The sequence below is a fragment of the Eucalyptus grandis genome, chromosome 7, assembly GCF_016545825.1.
Source record: "Eucalyptus grandis isolate ANBG69807.140 chromosome 7, ASM1654582v1, whole genome shotgun sequence".
Taxonomy (NCBI): Eukaryota; Viridiplantae; Streptophyta; class Magnoliopsida; order Myrtales; family Myrtaceae; genus Eucalyptus; species Eucalyptus grandis.
Genome location: NC_052618.1, coordinates 29427430 through 29449428, shown reverse-complemented (window position 1 = coordinate 29449428; position 21999 = coordinate 29427430). Strand labels below are relative to the sequence as shown.

At 37.4% G+C, this 21999-nt stretch overlaps 2 protein-coding genes across 2 annotated transcripts; one reads left to right on the top strand and one right to left on the bottom strand.

The window, feature by feature from the left end:
- The first annotated feature begins 209 nt into the window (after positions 1 to 209).
- On the top strand, positions 210 to 2392 carry LOC104453239. Its single transcript, XM_039318263.1, has 3 exons — positions 210 to 548; positions 1640 to 1747; positions 1858 to 2392. Exons 1-3 carry the CDS (start codon positions 222 to 224, stop codon positions 2155 to 2157), a joined length of 735 nt encoding a protein of 244 aa, XP_039174197.1. The 5' UTR covers positions 210 to 221; the 3' UTR covers positions 2158 to 2392.
- Positions 2393 to 4885: 2493 nt separating this feature from the next.
- On the bottom strand, positions 4886 to 18811 carry LOC104428891. The gene is given in 16 exon segments (XM_039317126.1): positions 4886 to 5435; positions 5561 to 5643; positions 7299 to 7497; positions 7782 to 7917; positions 9061 to 9140; positions 10154 to 10629; positions 14546 to 14591; positions 14702 to 14770; positions 14855 to 14999; positions 15130 to 15230; positions 15377 to 15531; positions 15534 to 16213; positions 16573 to 16712; positions 16801 to 16978; positions 17090 to 17492; positions 18460 to 18811. Coding segments are annotated over 16 exon segments (3117 nt in total). The 5' UTR covers positions 18560 to 18811; the 3' UTR covers positions 4886 to 5309.
- Between the last annotated feature and the right edge of the window lie 3188 nt (positions 18812 to 21999).

Sequence of the window (21999 nt, the reverse complement as noted above, 5' to 3'; positions counted from 1 at the left end):
CTTGTGAATTTCTTCCGTATTTTCTTGGTTCATGGTGTTAGAAATCAAAAGTATTTTTCTTTCATCTGATTTCTTGATGTCATGTTACGTCGAGACATCCCCCCTATATACCGAAGCAGATCTTGACTGTCACCTTGTATTCACATCCATGGTCGGTAAAATTAAATCCTGCACTAATGATGAAGTTTTTTGCCTCCTTTCTTAGATTTTGAGAAGTGAAGATGGGAAAATGGAGAGCACATAGTACAATGGACAGAGCAGTTTTGATACCGTTAATAGCAGCCATTTCGATTATCACAATTGCTGTAGATGCAGAAGACACAAATCTCGTTTTTGATCCATGCTCGGACACGAAAATCCAGAAAGGGGATGGCTTTACCTTCGGCCTTGCCTTCTCCACGAAGGAATCGTTCTTCTTTCAACAGATTCAGCTTTCACCCTGTGACAATCGACTTCCTCTAGCAGGTTCAAGTGCTCAGCTTGCTGTTTACAGGCCAAAAGTGGATGAGATCTCCCTGCTTACCATCAACAGCAGCACATTCAACCCGGTATGTACTTTAGGAAGCATGTGAAGCTGATTTTTCAATGAATTCCGTGCTTTGATGCATAACAATGCTGCGTAGATTTGCACCACAACGCATGTCAGTCAATGCCATTAGATGTGCTTAATTAGCACATGTCAGCGTTATTGGGACATGGTTTTTACCAATCATGCCAGCATGCTAGCTGGAGCATCTCATTTGTTTGCTTTGTCGATCATCACTTGGGTTGTTAAAATTTGGACTTTGCAGCATGTCTGTGGTCGTAATTGTTTAGGCTAGGACATATTTATTCAGAGGCCAGCATTGGCTAATGAAGGTGTGATAAAAAGTTCTCACTCTTTTGTATATAGACCCGGTAATGGTGCAGAGGGGTGAAGGCCAACTCTCCGAAATTAGGAAGTCCATTTCAATCAAATCGAATTCGTGCATTAAGTACCCCGGAGAAGATTGGTTTGTCTTTCAGATTAAGTCACAATTCCTTTATAATCATGTAGTCGCCCCACATATCTCTGGATTTGGTGTCTTATTAAAGTCATTACTTCTGTTGATTAATGTTGCAATGTTGTGGATTCTTATTCAAGGAAAACTAAAAGCAGCAGATATTGGTTGGCATTAATAGTGATGGTTGACATCTTAGAAATATGTTTTTCATTACAAAACATCCTGGAGGAGTTGATGCTGCTTGGGTTAGTTTGAAGACCAGGCCTTTTATCATATCTTCTCTGTTGGTTTATTGATTTTCTTCTGTGTGCTGGAATTTGCACCCTTTTTGTCAACTCTTCTGCTCCAGCGCAATACCGTGAATTTCTTGTAGTTGTTATTATTTTTTTAACATCTGCAAATGGGCAAAAATGTCGATACTCGATGGAAGCCGACGCTCTCGACCAATTAGCTTTATGTCTCTCTTTACTCCTCTCCACTTTCACTTCCTAGGAGTGTTGATTTTCACTTAATCCTGTGAACAAATTGTTAGTAGTGGCCATCTTTCCCTATGAGATTTGGTGTGATCGTTCATATATGTTCCAGCAACATCACTAGAACAATGAAATTACTCTTTTTCATGATGCTTTCTCTTGATGTTATTTATGGACTCATAGGGAATGTCAGGAGGTTATATGGTAGCCTTCGCTGGACATAAGTATGCTGCAAGATCATTGCCAGTACAAGTGGCCGATTCTACTCACACAATAACCAGTTTCACTTTGGTAAATATCATAAAATCGATTATCTGTCATTTCACTGGCATTCTCTTTTTACTTTTTCTTCATTCTTTTCTGTCTCCCTCGTAATTGACAGTAGATGCGGTTCACTACAGGTCCTTGAGTTCCAGAAAGGTACGCTCCAAAACTTGTACTGGAAGAAGTTTGGATGCGATTCATGCCCCGGGGACTCCACTGTTTGCCTCAACAATGAAGACTGTGCAGTACCAAACTCCAAGTGTAGTCATGCTGGGGCATGCAACATAGGCATACAGCTCACATTCTCGGGTACTGACAAGAACGATGTTGTGCTCAACTCGTGGTACGAAGTAAAGAACCTTCGCCGGTACTCTCTGTATGGCCTATACTCTGATCTTCGGGATACAATCACCAACCCATCCCAAAATATGTTCTGAGACTGATGATTTGGTAGTGGAAACGGTGCATTAGAAGGATCGACTCCGAGTCTCTGATGATTGCCTATCTCCAAATATTGGAAAACAAATATAGCCAGGTCAATAGAATGAGGAAAAACATGCAGGCTTGTTGAATTCCCATCGATTAACTTCTCCATATAGCAGCCTACAACATCACGTGCCAACCTCATTGATTTAATTCAGAAACTTCCAAAATCTGCTATGAACTCTCAAAGTTATGTTTTGCTAGATAATTTTCTTGGGGTGTTTATCCAGATGTTTGGAATCTTATTCATCTGTTCCAACTGATACGAACATTATGCCATCGTACCATGTAACCTTACTTCAAGCTGTAGGTTTTCACTGCATGTGCTGCCTCTCTTGTGTGAACAGAAGACACTAAATTTGGTCTCAGTCAAACTCTGTGACTGACCAACCGAGACAGATCTTTTGATCTGAAAACTTGTTAACAGTTTTTATGCTGGATGTGAGAACCGTAGCTTTTGCCACTATTAAGGTGCAACATAGATGTTTATAAAGCCTGTACGCTAGAGCTGCTCAAGTTCAGTGGCAGAGGAAAAGGCAAGAGTGCAACTTTGCTTGGGAACCACGAATTTTTTAGTGGCAAAGTTCCTAGAGTTAGGGTCCAATTTTGTTCAGTGGTGATGCTGATAGAAAAAGCAAATGCACTGTTAGCTCTGAAATGTTCTAAAGCTCTTCCTTTTCATCAGTTGCCATTTAATTATCACTATCTTTCTAATCTAAATAAGAGAATTAATTCAGTATATGTTTGCCAAATTTGTCGAGGTAAGTTATAGACTCACTGCAAAATGTTCCTTTCCTTCAATTATTAGTACATGCATGGGTTGCTCCTATTTCAGCAAGGCAACATCTGTTCAGTGAACTTTATGTCACAATAACTCTCAAAACCATGCGCTTTTAAGCTAAAAGTGAAGTGTATTAGAGTCGGATATACACCACACTTAATTGCTTCTGGCAGCAATTTTTACAATTATCTCTTAACAACGTCAAAGTGTCATTTGTTGGACTTGAACGCCAGCAAAAGAACAAACCTGTCATTTTCCACAAACTCCATCACATCCATCTGTGTTCCATTTTCATCTCACAGTTGATAGTTCTCATTAAAATGCTTGGCCTCAATGTGTTCATTGATCCTTTTCTTTGCTTGAAAAGATAGGGAACTGTCAAGAACACCTTGTGTACGACAAGGTTCACTACAAGTGCGATTTACTGTATCCTGAGTGGCTGAATGCATGCAAGCTTCATCTGCAGAAGAAGAAAAGTAGTAGTTCAAGTCTAGTGAACGAGAAAGGGTATGGTCAATCCTTTCGAATTCAAACCGTGTGAATTTCAGGATTTCCATACTGATTCTACGAAGACTGCAATATCTGTAACATATCTCACTGCTAACTGGTAAGCATTTCACTCCATTTTTCCATTTTCTGCCAAGACGAAATCATCAACAAGTCATCTGTGAAAGTTTTTCATTCAAAGAAAACATTTTCCTCCTCGTTGCAATGCAACAAAAGGGAGGGCATGATAGACATATAGGACTCCAAGACAATCACAACGCTAACATGACAAGAAGCAGAACACCGAGGTGTCGAAGCAGGAAGCCGAGACAGGTGACCTCTTCTCCACAACATGTTTGTTTCTCTGGGTATTCACTAGATTGAGGTTGAGGTTGAAGGAAAGAGGAAGAATGCCAAGCTCCGGCATCCTCTCCTTGTTCCCTCTGACCCTTTCTTCCCTGAACTGCCCGTAGCCCGAGCGGCCCTATCTCTCCCTGCTTCGTCCTGCCTATGACCACCCTTGCTGCTCTCACGTTAACTGTCCTCCTTCACACCATCTCTCTCTCTCCCTCTCCGTGCGAAAAGAGTATCAGAGAGTTGGGACTGGTGCGAGTTTCAGACATAGGAGTACGAGTAGCGTGCGACTGAAGCAATGTCCGAGTCTCCACCATGTGAGAGATAATCAAACGAACCAAGACCGAAGCATGGTTTCCCTTTGACCATTTGGACTATGATTGCTCATGTGCCTTATAAAAGGGCTCAAGAATAAACAAGCCAGAGGAACCTAAAGTCAGGAATGCATGCATTTATGCTCTACCTCAGTAGAGGAGTGAACACAAACTTCTGTATGATTGATACAGTTAAAAAGCGATGATTTCTTTAATCAAATTCTTATCAAATTTGCGTACGAATGATGTTTAAATTTGTGATCCACTAATTATATATATATATATATTTTCCGATTCTTTTGCCCCAACTTCCTCAGCCGAACTTGGTCTCGAATTGCCATCAAAAGCCTGTTCAATAGGGACCTGACTGCCTAACCTCGGTACACCTTCCAATTACCAGATTGGCTTGAGATGTTGGCGCATTGTTCACAGCTCCTCTCGGTTTTCTCGTTTGGTTTTATTCTTTTTTTCCTTTTCAGATTTTAACCATTCAGGAGCTTTTATCACGTCACAGCTTCTTTACACTACGAACCCACGTGCACACGATAACATACAAACTCCAGCACTCGGGGGGGACACGCATGCACACGATGACTTACGAAAGAGAGAGAAAGAGAGAGAGATCAGCATGATTGAATCACCAGCTCTGCTCTTAGCATGATCAATCATCACAAGTCAAGCATTGCAAAGTTGCTCACAAGTATCAATTGTGGAAGCATAAATTAAGGCCATGCAGAAGCGGAAAGAGATGGAGAAAGCACACTTGTGAGCATTAGCACCTGAGCTTTCGTAATAGACAACCGTTGGGTATACAATACCGAAAGAATTGGGTGGATCATTCCTTTTTCATTTTCAAACAGAAAGATGCACAAAGAACACACATACCCCAATCAAACGGCGGGGTATATTGCTTCAAGCAAAACAAGGTATGCACATGGACTATATACAGACGCTGAATGTGCGCTTCTGTACAGTTAGCATCGGAGGAGACAGAGCACGATCCTGTCCTGCAAAACTGGTTCCGTCGGGTCTCGTGAATTCACAATCCTCATTTACTTGTATATTTGGATATACAGGGGAAGCTTCAATATAGACAAGACGTAACGGCAAGGACCCATTGGACTATTCCCAGACGACATGGCCAAAATTGTGAAATCTCTCATTAATTGCCCTAAGCAGGTTGCTCAACACGCATCTTCTTATGGATGTCTTCGACAACATCCCGCATCTCAGGGAAAACTGACACTAGTAAGAGTTCCAGTATTCCATACGCCAATTGCTTCACACATATAGAAGACTGCACATTTCAAAAAGAAAAAAAAAATGATCCGGTGAGATGCATCATATAGATAATTGTAGGAAGACAGTAGCGATAGATATAAAAATAACAGAGAAAGATGTGAGGCAACGGACGATGGTAACCTGAAGGAAGTAGTACATGTCTTTGGCACAACGCCTATACTGGTTGTGGCCTATCAAGCTGACTAGCGTAGCGGGAGCTCCCTCTGACATAAGGGGGAAAAATGCATCATTTATGGAAAAAGTTAAAGTTGCTGCCATGTACTTAAAGGACCAACAGTGAATTGTTACTGAACGCTGAAATTCAAAGCACCTATACACCCCAAGGTAAATAAAAGAAGAAAGTTTATTGGCTAGAGACAAAAATGAAAGCTTGTCAGCCATTAAAAATTCAACTCCACCCAATATGTGCTTAATAAGAGACGAATGCAAACAAAGTATATGATTGTATTGACTATGATCATTTATGACATTCTTTACAACATGTGCTATCTTCTGCATTCTCTTTACCTATTGCTTGTGACATACCACCACCAAAAGTTTGAGCCAATCTCCTTCAATTACTATATTAACCCTGCTCTCCCAATTCCAATTATGCGCAATTAAATAACAAGGTCCATCAGTGGAAGCAATACTTCAACTGATTTCCTTGATGGATTTTGGTGCAACTAAGTCTCCTTTTGCATAACACTACTATGGTGCTCACTACCTAGTGAAGTTGTAAGCTTTTCTACCCACAAGGAAACAGTCAATAAAATGCAATTTCAACAAGATGATTTTACTTCTACCCGAAAAAGAAAAAAGCAAGATGATTTTATGAATAGTTGATATTTGCAGTCAATGAGTCCTACAGAGCAAAGTATCTTAATCTAGAAAGAGACAGGTTATAGAGAGTAAATATAGTGAACAAGAGATTAGCATTTTTTTTTCATTTTTCTTGTTCTGTATGAGGTGTAATCCACTGCCCCCTTCCTGCAACTTCAACTCTCATGACTAGGCAAGATATTAAAACCATCATAACAAGAACCCCAGCAAAAAGATCCTAACTAATTGCTAAAAGAAATATTTCTTTTTCACACTATGATCACCAATTAGGTCATTAGAAGATAAGTCGACATGAAGACATTCGACTCATCATAAAATGATCAAATGACTCCCAGACATCATATGCAATCCATTAAGAAACCGCCCATCTGATATCTACAATGGGTACTTTGAATTAAACAGGATCCTTCCATGAGGACAATATAGTTTTTATGGAAATTAGAATGTACAAATTTTTTGAAACAGAAGGAATTTCTTACCATCAAAGACAGGCTTCTGTTTAAGTTACCAACAACTGGTTTTTCTCTTGTTAGTTCAAATCCTTCTTGATTATATTTTCACAGCAGTAAGCAGAATTCTTTTTCTTATATCACCTCATTATGAATTTTGCATACATAATAGACATTAACTTAATTTTTACTATCCATAAAAGGTCCTCGAAATGCTAATGAGACATTGCCCTAGCCAAATATATGAAACCATGGCAAAAGCTTAAATAACTAGATAATTGAGTCGTAAAACCACATTATCTAATACACAAACTACATAAAATGCAAACTCTCAACTGGATAAATCATAGTTGGCATGGGGGCAAGGGGCTAGACATCTTCCTTATTCACCTCTTTTTCTATACCTAAATACTTAAACGAGATATGATCATTAAGTTGAGTATTTAAAATACAATTAGTTATCCAACAGAAAAGGCAAATAAACCAGCAACACAAAACATCTTTACCATCAAAGAGCAAAAATTTAGACATAATAAGTTACTCTATGTCAAAATTAAATTGGGGGTCATGCGCTACCATTTACTTACCGAATAACATCTTCTTGACATCACGGGCTCTGCGAGCAGCTTCAAGCTGTAACTCGAAGGATGAGGACCCTTGTTTGGATATCCTACTGCCACCAAATTGATTTATAGTCTGAAATAATCTCTCGTTTGGTTGCATATCATCTTCTTCAATCTTGTTTTTTCCAAATTTTATAAAAAATGTACCATCAGGCCAGAGAACCTGAAAAAGTTCATTTCTTTCAGATCATTAAGAAGAAAAGGTCATATCACTTCTGAAGCATACTGCCTGGTTAAATAGCATTACATAAGAAACTACAAGAAATCACGTTTTGATGTGTATCATATTTTGGCCACACAATCATGTTTCGATGTATGTTATCTTTTGGCCAGTTGTTTAGATAAATATGAGTCGCATTAAGAGTCATTCATGTTCACATCAGATTTATCCCACAGCATTGCATCCTTACTAGAGAAGGCTGTTACTACAGCATTCTTTGTTCTTACATCTTGAACCCACCGAATTCCTTGGGCAATAGCTTCCTCACTTCGAAGCCAGTGAATCTGCCTCAAGAGCCAATCATCAATAGCATCTTCCATTACCAACTGTAGAATCTGCTTTGAAATCCAAAATACCTGTCTCCTGCATCCAAGAGTTTTGACAATCAACTGTCAAGGATCGCTAACAACTTTATTACTGTTTCCATACATCCTTTGACAGCATATTGTTTCATTAATTGCATATTTTTTTTTCACAGAAGAAGGGGTCATTTTGCAGTCTTACAAGAATATAGTCAATATCAGACTTGCAAGGTGGTGAGTTCATTTTAGCCCTCATGTGTTCAATGTAGTCGGGAGTATTGCATGCGGAACCAAGGCTATATTACAAGCACTTTTAGGCAGTCAACTGAACTTTCCTCAATCAACTTTAACTGTTGTACATCCATGAATTCACTTTCTCTTTCTTACTATGTTGCAAAATTTAAGGTAAATCACTTCTTATGGGGGACTTGCTTTCCATCAAGCAGTATTCCAATCGTGGGGTTTAAGTAGATGCCAGCGATTATCCCCTTGACTGGTGATGGTGCCTTACAGTCACTGGGGTGAAGGCAATTGATAAGAGGAACATCAAACAGTGCAATGGCAACTTAGTCATCTTCTTCAATATGTTTGATAGATATTAAGGAGGTAATCCATGCCCATGGACATAATTAGCAACCTAATTATTGAATGTGCAATTCCATGCATTCCAATGTATTTTCATTGATCTCTTAAATATTATGAAAATAAAAGAGAATTGGCACTAAATCCACACAAGGCACAAAATCAATTCGAGATAAAATTATTAGTCGAATTTATTCCATTACAACCTCTTAAACTGAGCACAAAATGAATTGCAGTTTGAAGGCTTCACATGGCCAGTTCATTGAGTAGAAATTCCAGCTACTAAGATGTTACCCAGTCTAGCGTTCCTAATGAGCAACAAAACTAGCTGATAGCACTACATTCTACAGTGAAGGAAGCTGACAGACATAATTTACAATCCTCTACAGCCATTGGCAAACAAATTTTAAATAACTTTCAGTTCAACAGGCTAAGCTGCTCATCATAACTTAATTCAACAAACGTACAGACAGCAAATTTATGCGACAATTACAAACTAACCTTAATTGATAATTTCTTTAATAAGTTAACAAGAATTACTCATGGTCCAAACAACCACTAATGGGACAAAAGTCAAACAAACCACATTCTAGGTCTAGAAGAAAAGGGTCAATCAGCTCACCTTAGCCACCCCCTCCTCTTAAGCTGAAAAATCTTGTCCACCAAATTCAACATAGGCACACAAACATTCGGAGGACTCCACTGTCAGGGCAAAAGAAGAGTATTAGAAATAAACATTTGCGGAAAGAAAATGGTTGTCAGCTTTGAAGTCCTCTGCTTGACTTAGCCACCATCCCATCTTTATGAACAATTTTTCAATGCATTAATAGTGCAGACACAACCCTTTTCAAACACATCTTCAGTGTAAGATGCCGAAAATGTGACCTTGAGGCTGTTGAGGCCCATGCATGCAAAACAATAGCACTTATACCATGAGCTGACTCAGAACTACTTATTCATTGAAACTTAACAAAGTCCATATGAGAAATGCACAAGACATCACTATTTTTGCAACCATACTCTACAAAACACTTGAACTGCCCAAGCTAAGCAAGATTTCAGAAGGCCTTGGTCATCTAACAGGATCGATGCCATTGACTAGAGTAACCCCAACATACAGGGGTGACAAAATAGCAGGCCGACAATTTAGAGTTCAGATTATTAGGTATCACGGGTCTGATTTGATCTGTCACAACACCAGACTACAGAAACACCTACTTCCCAGTTTAATATTTAAAAACACTTCATGATCCACACACAAAAGATAGGGAACTTCATCATATAAAGGCACCTTGTGAAATACGTACAACACACTCTCCAGTCCTTTGAATGGGATCTTGAAGAAAAAAAAAATTCCTACACGAAAGTTATATTTAAAACTATCAAGTAAATCATCACTTGTTATCCAAAACAGAATTACTTAATCTGAAGAAGAGCTAATTATATTATAACTCCTTGATGCTTTAATACATCATACGTTTCTTGCAAGTAATTTACAAATTATGAATTGATCCTGCATTGTATGAATATAACCAAATTAAAAGAAGATAGGTCTTTCCAAATTTCATGCCATGTGCGTTTGTCAAAGTAATCAGTTTGTAGAAGGATAGGTGCTAAATCTGCCGCATAAATACACGAGGACCACAATGAACAATAAAACCTTATCAGGTGGGTTGAAGAAAAAAGGGGGACAATGTAGCTAATTCCAGTAGTACCTCAGGAGGCATGCCAACAAGGTCTACCAATTGTTCTGGAGCTACTTGAAAATTTGTCAGGGAAGAAGAACCAGCTGGTCCATTCCAATCAGAATGAAGCACCAAACCATACTTCTTTTCAGACTCTGAGTTCCTTGAGCCTTCGCCATGTCTGACCACCCTAGGGGGAAAATTCTTGGAGTTCAACTCATTATCTGAATGCCATCCATTTGCATGTCCACTAGATCCTACTTCATCACTGCCACGATTTCCATCTCTATCGCCATCCTCATTATCAGAGATACTGGATGTTTCCGCAGTGCTTTGCTTGGAAACATATCTATCTATTTCATCTGCATTCCAGGACAGTTGCCTCGCTGAAATCGATGCCGATGCTTCAGAAGTGGAAGGTGTAGGACCTACAACTTTACGCATTAATCCATTTGAAACCCCCTTGAACTGTCGGACAATATCATCGACTGCATCGTCCACATTCACTGTTCATTGACATGAAGAGGGAAAGCCGTGAGTTAACCAAAGATCATGAAAGAAAATGCACAATATTATCCAAATTTTGTACTCGTGTGAAAAAAAAAAAAAAAAAAAAAAAAAAAAAAAAAAAGAAGAAGAAGAAGAAGAAGAAGAAGATGATAGACAAAGTCATCTTTCAAATGATGATCAGCATGACATTGATAGACACACTTCTTAAGCGCAATCTAACACTTAGAAAATTAAGATCCAAACAGACTCACTAGAAATCATCAATTTGTTAAGAATTATGCTAAATATTCATTGTGCGTCCATTACCTAACAGTTTAAGGTTCAAAAAGACATGATTAATTCACATTAATATTATAGCACAGGTCAAGAGTTCAAGCTCAATAGTGATACTTCTCTTACTGTTATTCTGCCAGCTTTCCTATTCTTGTGAGTCTCCAACTATCAATATGGCATTCTATGTTTCACATGTAAGATCGTACTCACAAGGGGGAGTGTAAAGGAATATGTAAGATTTGAACTTGAGCTTGTTTCTCGAGTTTTGAGGAAAAATGGTTAATTCATAAAATTGAACTGCAAATACTCATTAACTGGGGATGGGAAACCATAAAGATTTCAAGTTGGATGGGCTTGTCCAAATAAATAGATCCAGGGTCAAGTCACACGAAAAAGAAAAAAACAGAAAGCACTCTTCAAATTTTATTTTTTATTTATTTATTTATTATTATTTTTTTTTTTTTTTGCATCCATAAGAAAACATAATAGTTATTATGGCCGTGACTGACCAAGGCGGTTGATAAGACAATTTTAAAAAAGAAATTTGAGCCCAGAGTACTCCAGGCAACTAGGGGTGAAAATGGCCAATGATATCATACAATGAATACTTGTTAATTGATGCACATGCTTGTCAATTTGCAATCACCCAGAAGAAGAAATAACTGTAAATTATTTCCTTGCACTGTACCCAAAAGCTGTACCAGAATTATGAGATTCTTTGAAGGAGAATAACTTGGAAATACACAGACAGTAGCTCAGGTTCCATAAAGTAGGGAAAGTGGAAGTAATTTATGAGGTTTTCCCATCCAGTCACTTATTTGAGTGTGTGGCATTTATATCGCTTCTAGACTCCTTAGGATGCTTGAGAGTATCTACCACAATCGAAATTATTCCACATTGTTCCCTAACCAGTCTTAAGCCAATAGAAAAGTAAGAGTAGTATTTCATGGTGTCCCTACCCATTCAATATTAGTGTAAAGGAAATGTATGCATATGGGCTGGGAATGGTGAGAAGAGAGAGAAGGTGGGTAGGTGGGGCTCTAAAAGAAGTCAAGAGGCAAAACTATAAGACAACCAAACAAATCCTTGCAATTTTCAATCGTAATGTTGAGAAAATATAAGCGCCTGTTTGATTTGAAAAATTGTTTTCAGTTTTCATTTTCAAAGGTTCAAAGTGTTTGATCCTATTTACTTGAAAACAAGTTGGGTATGTGGAAGGAAAAATGCTCTCCAGGAAATTAAATTTGTCCAAATAGAATGGATGACTCTTTTTCTTTATTTCTTTTTTAAATTAGACAGCATAAAATAGATGAAAGGAGAGTTTTGGGGGTCCTACAGTAGATAGCAGTGAGCACATAAAATTAGTGCAAGTAGACCTCGATTTGCCTATTCTCCATCTTCAATTTTGTTCTTCATGTTTTCCCCTTAAATGAACTCAATAGTATGACCTCATTTAACTTTTTTTGGGTGACATTTTCCATTTTTCAACACTTTGACTATAATTCTCAACGCATTAGTGTGCTTCAACAAGACATAATTCCACATAAATGTAAGAATTTGCATTCAACATTGTACATCGCTAATCTCTTTTAAGTTTACTTTTCCTCTATATTTTTAGAATCTTCTTTGCATTCTTTAAGCATCGAAAACATAAATGAAAGCCAAAATAAAAAAAATAAAAAAGTACATTAAGTTGATAAAATTTTCATGTATGTAGAAGTATTGGATAAAGCTGCCTGAACTATCTCAGATTCAACCTAAATAGAAGAACGAATCCCTGCGAGGTACATATTTACTCATTAATGGATGGATATAATTAAGTGACAAAATGTCTTTCCCTGGTATTATTTTAATTGGTCATTTTATAGATTTTCAATTTTTTACTTTAAAATCAACTTACTCTTCAATGAGATAAATACATAAAAGAATTGTTAATGCGAGAATAAAAGGCTTTGTCAATGCAACACACACATATCTAGGGACATTTATGGACTAACATGCTCAACCGTGTTTTTGAGTCAAATTACAAAGCAAGCAGAGAGGATGATAGTCTTTTTTTTCACTAGAATGTGCAGGTGATAGCCTAATAATTAGTGTCAATGGACTTTACGGATAGACCATGATGTTTAGCAGCTAAATATAAGGATGTTCCTAGTACCTTACGGAAAAAATAATGGCCATCTACCAGCGGGACTAAGTGTAATATGGAAGTCACATTAAGAATTCTTTTCAACATGGTAAAGTTGTAGGTTCAAATTAAAATAAAAGTTTTTAAGATTCTTCTGACGTTTTAAAAAACAATGACATTACTCAGTTGTTGCTGAACATTTAGCATTTACAAAAGAAAGACTGGTTATTGATGGAACAGAAAGCAGCAAAGAAGTCAGTGCCGGTTGATGACCAGTATGATAAAGAGAGAGAGAGAAAGGAGTCTTGGAACAAAACTATACAGTTACATCTCTGGCAATACAAGAACAGAAGCAACATCAATGTGGGAGCGTCAGCTGTCCCCACCCTTCCCTTTTTTTCCCCCAAAAACCATAGCATCTTTCTTCCCTATTCACTTGGGAATAATCCTATATGAGTTGCCCAACATGTTTGATATCAGGCCCAAACTAACAGATATTTGACATGATTCAAGTCATTTCACGGACAAGTTACTCATCACATAGCAACTTGAACAATAAACTCCAAATATGGCAAATAACATATGTTTAAAAACTTTCATTGATTAGTTACATACATGTTAAGAGAGGCCAAGTATAAGAACATGAATGACCCACGACAGGCACAACTAAGGATGTCAAAACAACCAGGTGAATCTACCAATTAAAATACCAGATGAACCTGAAAAACCAGACAGATCTGATAGAAACATACCAAAAATTTCTAACTCTCTGCAGGACTCATTTTAACTTTTGACCACATTTCTATTTTTATTTGGTTTTTGCTCAGGTGCCCATTAAAAGTCAAATGGTACCTTAATTTATCCACGTGTTTTACTAAGTTGTCAAGTGCTAACCAGGCCATGCTTACAAAGTAGGTCTCGAGCATTGCAAAGGCTTAATGTTTACACATTCTTCAAAAGCGACAGCAACTGCCGTCTTCATCTCTCAGCAATTATAAGAGAAAACCATGTCTTCCTTCTCTGCATCTAATTTCTTCTCCACCTAGCTCTAGGGAGATTCCAATCATCACATGATTGATTAATTGGGAAACACATTGATTTTGTAAGCTATTCATTTTGCATCTCTAGAACTGCGGCCTTTTTTGCAAACCTATGTGTCTCTTTCAATGTATGTTTTGCACATTTGGTTTTTTTTTTTTTTTTTAATGTTCATATTTCTTCTCACATGATGCAGCTGAGAAAGACAGGAACAGTATGAGGAGAAAATAGATAGGAAGAGGAAAATCTCCTGAACAGAACAGAACCAAAGGGTGGTTCATGCTTCCAATCTTGGATGATATCCTTGGTTCGTGGTGGAGAAGTTCCCAGTCAGAAACCTCAATATCGCTCAGAATATAGAACCAAACCAGGCCCCAGTGGTCAAGGAAAATTCTTATCATGCCAACCACCATAACCACGTTATATCTGCCACAAATTACATCTAGACGATAAATGAGCAGATATAGACGTACCTGCTAGGCTTCTCATCACCGAAGATGATTTTCCAAAAGAGTAGTTCTATTGAAGAAAGAAATTATTGACACATATCAGACATCATTCGATTTAAGCACAAGTAAGAAATTATTCAGCTGACTATTTTTTAATATATTATGATAGAAATTGGACACCTTTGAGGAAGCACTCAGGAAATCCCACACTTCATGTTGTTCAGCAACATTAGCTATCGACAAAAGATCCTGGAATAAGACAGCATAATTAAATTGCAGAAAATGAAAAACAGCAAAAGAAATAAAGAAGAGTCAATAGGAACATAGTAATACTTGCAGGTACTTGTCAAGCTGAATGCAGCGCTGATGAACAAAAGCGTCCTCTGTACTTGATGAGAATATCCTCTTAGGTGGCAAATGTAATGTATAATTAGGAATCTCTTTAAGATGTCGATGCAACCGCTCAAAATTACTGTATCTGCTGGCCCAAAAAGACTACCATAAACCAAAGAATCCTGATATCTACTGAAAAAGAATTCCCTAGGAAAATGCTACATATTTCAGCAGTCAGCTCCAACCATTATATGATAAAAAGATTGGAAGCACACCTTCTCTTGACAAACCATGTTTGGCTTTCTTCATCTGTCACAGCAATTGAATAAACCGCAAAAGACTTCGATCCAAGTTTCTCAAAATATGCTCCCAACACCTGTAAGGCAACAATTAAATAATACACATATATGTGATACATTGACTGGAAAAGATATTTTGGCTCAAAGTAGGATTCTTCATTTCTCTGAAGACTTGACAGGAATTGTGCATCTACAGGGCAAAACTGTGGTTTAAAAAGCTTACCCGGGACTTGAGCTTGGGTGGACGAGGACCCTCACTTTGAATTACCATGTCTGTGGAACTTTTAACTTTACAATTAAAACTATGACTGCCAAAATCTGGGTGGTAGAACTCAGCGATATATGCACCTTCACCATCTCCTGTAAAAACCTTTTTGTGTCAGGCTCAACTTTTAAAGCGGAAGTGCTGTTTGATCTCTTCAGTCTACTTCTCCTGTCATTAGCACCACTATTAGCAGCATCCTCCGTCGTCTCCTCAAGATTGCCACGTCCAAAAAGTGGCTGCTTTTCCTTGCTCGAAGAATCATTACCAAGCTCCAGTGGACTATCAAAGACCGATGGGGGAGGCAGCTGGGCTACGGCTTTCTCTTCAGATCTAGTAGAATCTCCCGCCCCAGTGATTGACGATCCCCTTTTTCGATCTACAGAAGGAATAGAATGAACTGACCCACTTCCAACTGATTCCCGAGCTGCTGCTTTAACTTTCTTGGCCTCTCTTCTTTTATAATTTCTTCCTTTGGACCACATGTTTTCAAGATTTTCGGGCATAAGAACTTCAGTTCTTCTCTGGGTCGCCGCCTCCAGCACCCTTGCCCAATCAGTAGCCCTAGGTGGCTTACTCTCTTCTGGAACTGTTCTAGAACCAAAGGATTCATCTCCAGATGTAGCTACCATTGCATTAGAATTGCTAAATGGATATTTACCTTCACCGTCTTTGGCCTGAGCAGTGCCAGAAAAATCATGGCGGTTAGCAACATTAGTTGCCTGGGTAGCGCCAAATACTTTGCTTCCATCCTCTTTAAGAGCAAGGACAATTAATTCAATTACTTCATTGATATACCTGGACATGTGAGAAAAAGTATATATTAGCCATTGAATGGCATTAAGATCATGGATTCAGGATGACCATTATGACAAAATACTATCATAGAACAACCATTCATTGGTTCCTGATGTACAACTAGAACTACCAATAATTCAAGCCCAAAGAGAACACCCCCTAAGCACTCAATGTGTGAGGAAATTTTGCACCACCAAATTCTCTTCATTTAGTAGAAAAATAAATTGACATGTACATACCAAAGCAGGATATCAAAGCTTGCATTTTATCGAGAGTTTTCATGATCAAAAGCTTATGAAAAGATGACTGTTTTGTTCTTTTAGAGAACAAGAGCAGAGATTTATGTTCTAAAAACTTACGCTGGGCTTGCGAAATTCATGACAGGCTGGATGACTAAGCAAGTAACGAGCTCTCGAGCAATGGATTTCACGACAGGGCACTGAGCTTCTCTTGGTTTCAGAACTAAAGTTATAACTCCGCCCATGAGACGCTGAAGCACCTGTTTGGAAATTCACAGAGATTACATGAAACAGAGAAAACTCAATGGATGACCAGAAATCATGAGGCATACATATTACGCCTCGCACCTTGTATTCACTCTCAGGAGATACCAATGCAGGATGAAGCTCCTTAGATGCCATAAGATGGAACTTCAACCTTTCATCCCTCTCCTCGGACGACAAAGTCCCCATCACATCAGTACCTATGACTGCTTGGTTCCTTCTGAAAAGATCTAAGTGATGACCTATCAAATCAACTATGTCCCTGAAATATTTAGAGGACAATTAACTTTACCTGTACCGACTAATATTGCACAATTTAAACATGAACTTTACTCAACTCCCATAAGATAAAGAAGTAAAAGTAAAAATATACCCAGTCAGTAGGCCAACAAGGTTAATTGCTTTGACTCTTGCTGATATCTCCCCAAGAGCCTCCATGATTATTGCACGTATGTGCTCAGGAAAATCCCTATCTGGTGTGATATCAGTGTACCATAAATCTATAACAAAATCCCTCAGGATTTTGTCGATGAACTCGGTCATTGCAGCTTCCACAATAGGTGAATCAATTTTTCTCTTCCATTTTGGAGGAGGTGGAGGAGTCGTACGACGTGACTCATTTATAGATAACTGCCTCTCCTTTAGAGCAGATAAATAAGAACTGGGATGGACGGACCGAACTCTCCACCGGAAATCAACTTCATTGAAGACAATCCGCAGCGCAGAGACAAATAGTATTGCTATAGGTAAATTCATCCACATTGATTTACTTGTATCTGCAACATTATATACATCTTCAGAACAGTCATCTTACCGTCGAATCAGCTAAAACTGATTATCAGATTTAACAGAGGAAACGGCTACATACATGGGCACCGAAATACTGAGGCAAATTAGCAACCAGTTTGTGGGCGAAGGACATCTTAATCTATCCGTGCGCGCACGTGTGTGGGTTGGGTGTGTTTAGTTGGGGAGGGGGTAGGTGGTGCTGCCCGTGTACTTTTTAATGCTAAGTTATGCACTCACCTGTGTCTAGGGGTATGCCTAATCTTGCATGCACATTTCAACACTTAAGTGTGAGACTCAAAGTCCAGGTTCAGTAATGTAAGCAAATCGACAATGGCAATTTTCATTATTATATGTTTCCAGGAAAACAAAAGAAAAAACAGATTACAGTCAAACCGGATCCACATGTGCATTCCAAATTTTCCACACTAGTAACCCTTAGCTGTTGATAGCTGCATTTGGATACCACGCATTTCCACATAATGGAAGAGGGTGCATCGACAACCCGAAACCACCACTGAAAACGTTGTAAATCGAACAAATTGTAATTCCCTAATAATTCGTAATCCGAAAAACATCTGAGTAACTTAAACCTAGTGCCAAATTTTTGCCAAAGCCTTATCCCAGTCGGTTTCTCCTTGTCGCCGAACTAAGTTTCCCACATCATAATCAGATATTCCCCCTTCCTTCCGCATTCTATTCCAGGAAATTTCTTCGTCAGTTAGCCAAAACAGGGGCACAAGTCCTCATCCCAAACCCAAACCACCATCCAACAGCGAATTTCGATAAGGACAAGGAAATTAAAAAAAGAAAAAAAAAAGAAAAAAGAAAAGAGAAGGGGCACGACATGCCAATGCATCCTAAATTAACGGAATCCGACACCTCCCTCGGCGACGGCGAAAGGGGGCGCCGGTTCCCAGTTCCGAGGAGAGGAGAGGAGAGGCGGGGGGGACTTACGGGAGAGGAAGTAGGAGACGGCGAAGATGACCAGGGCCCACCACAGGGTCCGAACCTTCGCCTCCTCGATCAGATCGTGCACCGTCTCCATGGCCCTCATTTTCGGACGCCGGGGGGAAACTCTCCCTCTCTCCCCCCGAAGAATCAGAAGACTTCCGCGGGCGAATCCGATTGCAGCGGCGCCGGCGCGCGATCGGGCATCGAGCGGCGATCTCCAGGAATCGGGAGCTAGGGTTTCCGATCGGCCGGTCGGTCGAAGTTCGGCTGATCAAAGGGGTGAGGATCAGCTGAATATCACGAGCGCTCTTTCTCTCTTCTCTCTCTTTTTCTGCACCGCCGCGACTGGTTAATCCGTTGCGTTTGCGTGCGGTTCCTCGCCGTGGACCGCCTTTGAAATTTCTCTTGCCACCTCAGCAGCCCCGAGGGGGTGCATGGGGGCCCCACGTGTGCGCTTTGCCGCGTGCTTTTCCGTTGAGTCCACGTTTTCGTATTTTTCAGTTTTTTTTTTTTTTTTTTTCGGTTCGCCTTTATTTTCATATTTTTCTTGATTTTTGGCTAGACGATTCGATTTCTTCCGATTGATTTGAGCTTTGGATTTTACTTTACATAGATTACTAGACGGCAATTTCTATTTCATTAAAGGATTCGTATGTTTTGTACAAAATGAATGATTTTGAAAAATTGTTTTGCAAAAGGATCTTCGAACTGCTCAAAATAATTAGTTAATGAAAAATATTTCATTATCGAAAGATATTTTTGTGAACGATGAAAATATTTTTGATTTGGTCATTTTTAAAAGCAATACAAATAATCCCTTTTAGTTTTTAGTTATTCATTTTCTACGAAATAAAATGAGTCTAATTATTAGAAAATTATCCTATATTATCTATTTGAATGTGTTTGTGCGATCATTATCGATTACATTTTTTTTTTCGGTGAAAGTAAGTAAACATTGTCAATTACATTCGAAATTAAAAAAAAAAAAAAATTCACAAACCCTCTTCAACCTTGATTAGACAAGCATCGCCTCCTAAACTTTTAACTATTATATAGTATTCAACTTCCAATTTTCACTTGTGAGTTGTTTTGCGAAAAATGAACAATTTAAAAATATATTTATATGAGAATGAACATTTGTATTGCTCAAAATAATTAACTAATGAGATATCCAAGCATTTTGGTGGACCATACATATATTTTTGGCATATTCAATTTTCAAGTGATACAAGTTGTTGCTTTTAAAAAAAAAATTCAAAATTATTTATTTTTGAAACAAAGCTATTACAGCTCTTCATTCTCTCGCCCTCTTTTGCGTGTATTAACTGAAAATGCGGTGCGATTACTAAGGAATAACATGCCTTTTCGCTTCGAATTTTTGTAATTTTTTTAAAAGTAATTTATCTGACGTGGCTTTTTTTTTTCCAAATTCAAAACGACCAACCGCCAAAAAGAACGTTGACGCAATTATTTAGGTAAACTCTCTTTTGTACTCAAACGCAAGCTTTTGAGATGCTACGAGAATATGCTATCTTCTTTGAAAGCGACCCGCGCCGGTAATTTTTTCTCAGTAAAATAAAGGGTGAGACTATTTTTAGGTAAACTCCCACGTTGGATTTTCATTTTTTGTCCGTAAAGATCTTGAAATTATTTTTTATTATCGCCAGAAGAGATCTTGAACACATGATTTGGGTACAGAAATTTAGAGTTGTTCAAGGATGAAATGGTCCAAAGATCTCATGGTGGGTACGAGGCCTAGATTCAATTTAATTTTCCGTCATGCAAGGTCTTCCGTTATTTGATGATAATTAAAAATTGATAGTATAATATTAACAATGTTTTACCAAATAAGGAAGATCTTAATTAATTAATTTTATCAATTTTTATATAGCAATAGCAAGATTTTAATTATCATCGGTTAATTTTATGTCGAACGAATCAAGCAACATTTCCTTTATTTACTAGACTAAGTGGAATTTTTATTTAATTGAATATTTTAGGTCCACTAGGAGTTGAGTTACCTCTCCAGAGATAGAATAGTTTACCACCGCGTGTAAAATTTAATGGAAAGCTTCTTCTTTTTCCCAGAAAATGTCAACTCTCACTAGTTTATAATATAATGAGGGGGTGTTCGTATCAAACCAGAAAACCAAACTAAAATCGAAACCGATGTGAACAAAACCAAATTTTCATGCATTTTCGGTTTGGTTTGGATTTTGATTTGGATAATTAAGAATAACCACTTTTTATTCTATCTTCTTAATATTACAATTTATCAATCTCTCATTCTTCACTAAACCTCTTCTTAATATTTTTAAAAAGAAAACCAAACAACTAAACCAAATCGAACCGAACTAAGGGAGCGATTAAGTTCAAAGCTAATCCACCCTCAAACATTTTGATTGGGATTGAACTAAACTGTTGGCACCCCTAAGTATATGGTAAATGGGCCTTCGAACATAAAAATGTCTCATAAAATTTGATTCGGATTAGAAAGCCGATTACAAAGAAGGGTTTCACATTTTTGGGTCTTTACAATTCAATCTGCTACGCTTGATCATTCTAATGTAGTGGACTATTTGGAATAGAAACATTTAATCCATGTAAGAATCATTCAAACTTATAAGTTTGACCTAAAAGATGACTAAGGGTGCGTTTGGTTCAATATTTTAAAAGCCCATTGTGAAAAAGCAAAAGAATTTAGCCTAGAGGACTTTAAGTAAATGTAAAGGTCATTTAGTAAATTATGCTTTAAAAAGCAATTTTAAGAGAAATGTCGTTTAGTAGAAAACACATTTAAAAAGCCTTTTAAATAATTAAAATTAGTTCTTTTAATATTATTTGTTTAAAATTGAAAAAAAATAATATATGCAATTTTTAAATATAAATTTTGACAATAATACTAAAAAAATCAAATACATATATAATTTTTTTTAAAAGACCAAATCTTTCATCGGAACTTTTTAAGTTTTATTTACTTCAAATTGAAAAAAAAAAAAATGATGTATGCAACTTTTTAAATATAAATTTGAAAATAATGCAAAAAAAAAAAAAAACACACACACACACACACACACACACACACACACACACACACACACACACACACACACACACATATATAAAAAGATCAAACCCTTCATCGGAATTTTTTTTTTTAATTTTTATTTGTTTAAAATTGAAAAAAATAATGTAAGCAACTTTTATATAAATTTTGACAATAGTGCTAAAAATCAAATACATATAAATAATTTATAGAAAAAAAAAAAAAAGAACACATCCTTCGTCAAATTTTTTTAATTTTTATTTGTTTAAAATTGAAAACATAATGTATGCAACTTTTTAAAATTACATTTCAAAATAACTATAAAAAATCAAATACATATATATATATATTTAAAAAAACCAAAACATTTGTAGGAATTTTTTTATTTTTATATGTTTAAAATTGAGAAAAATAATGTATGCAATTGTTTAAATATAAATTTGAAGATAATGCTAAAACATCAAATACATACATACATATATATATTAAAAAAACCC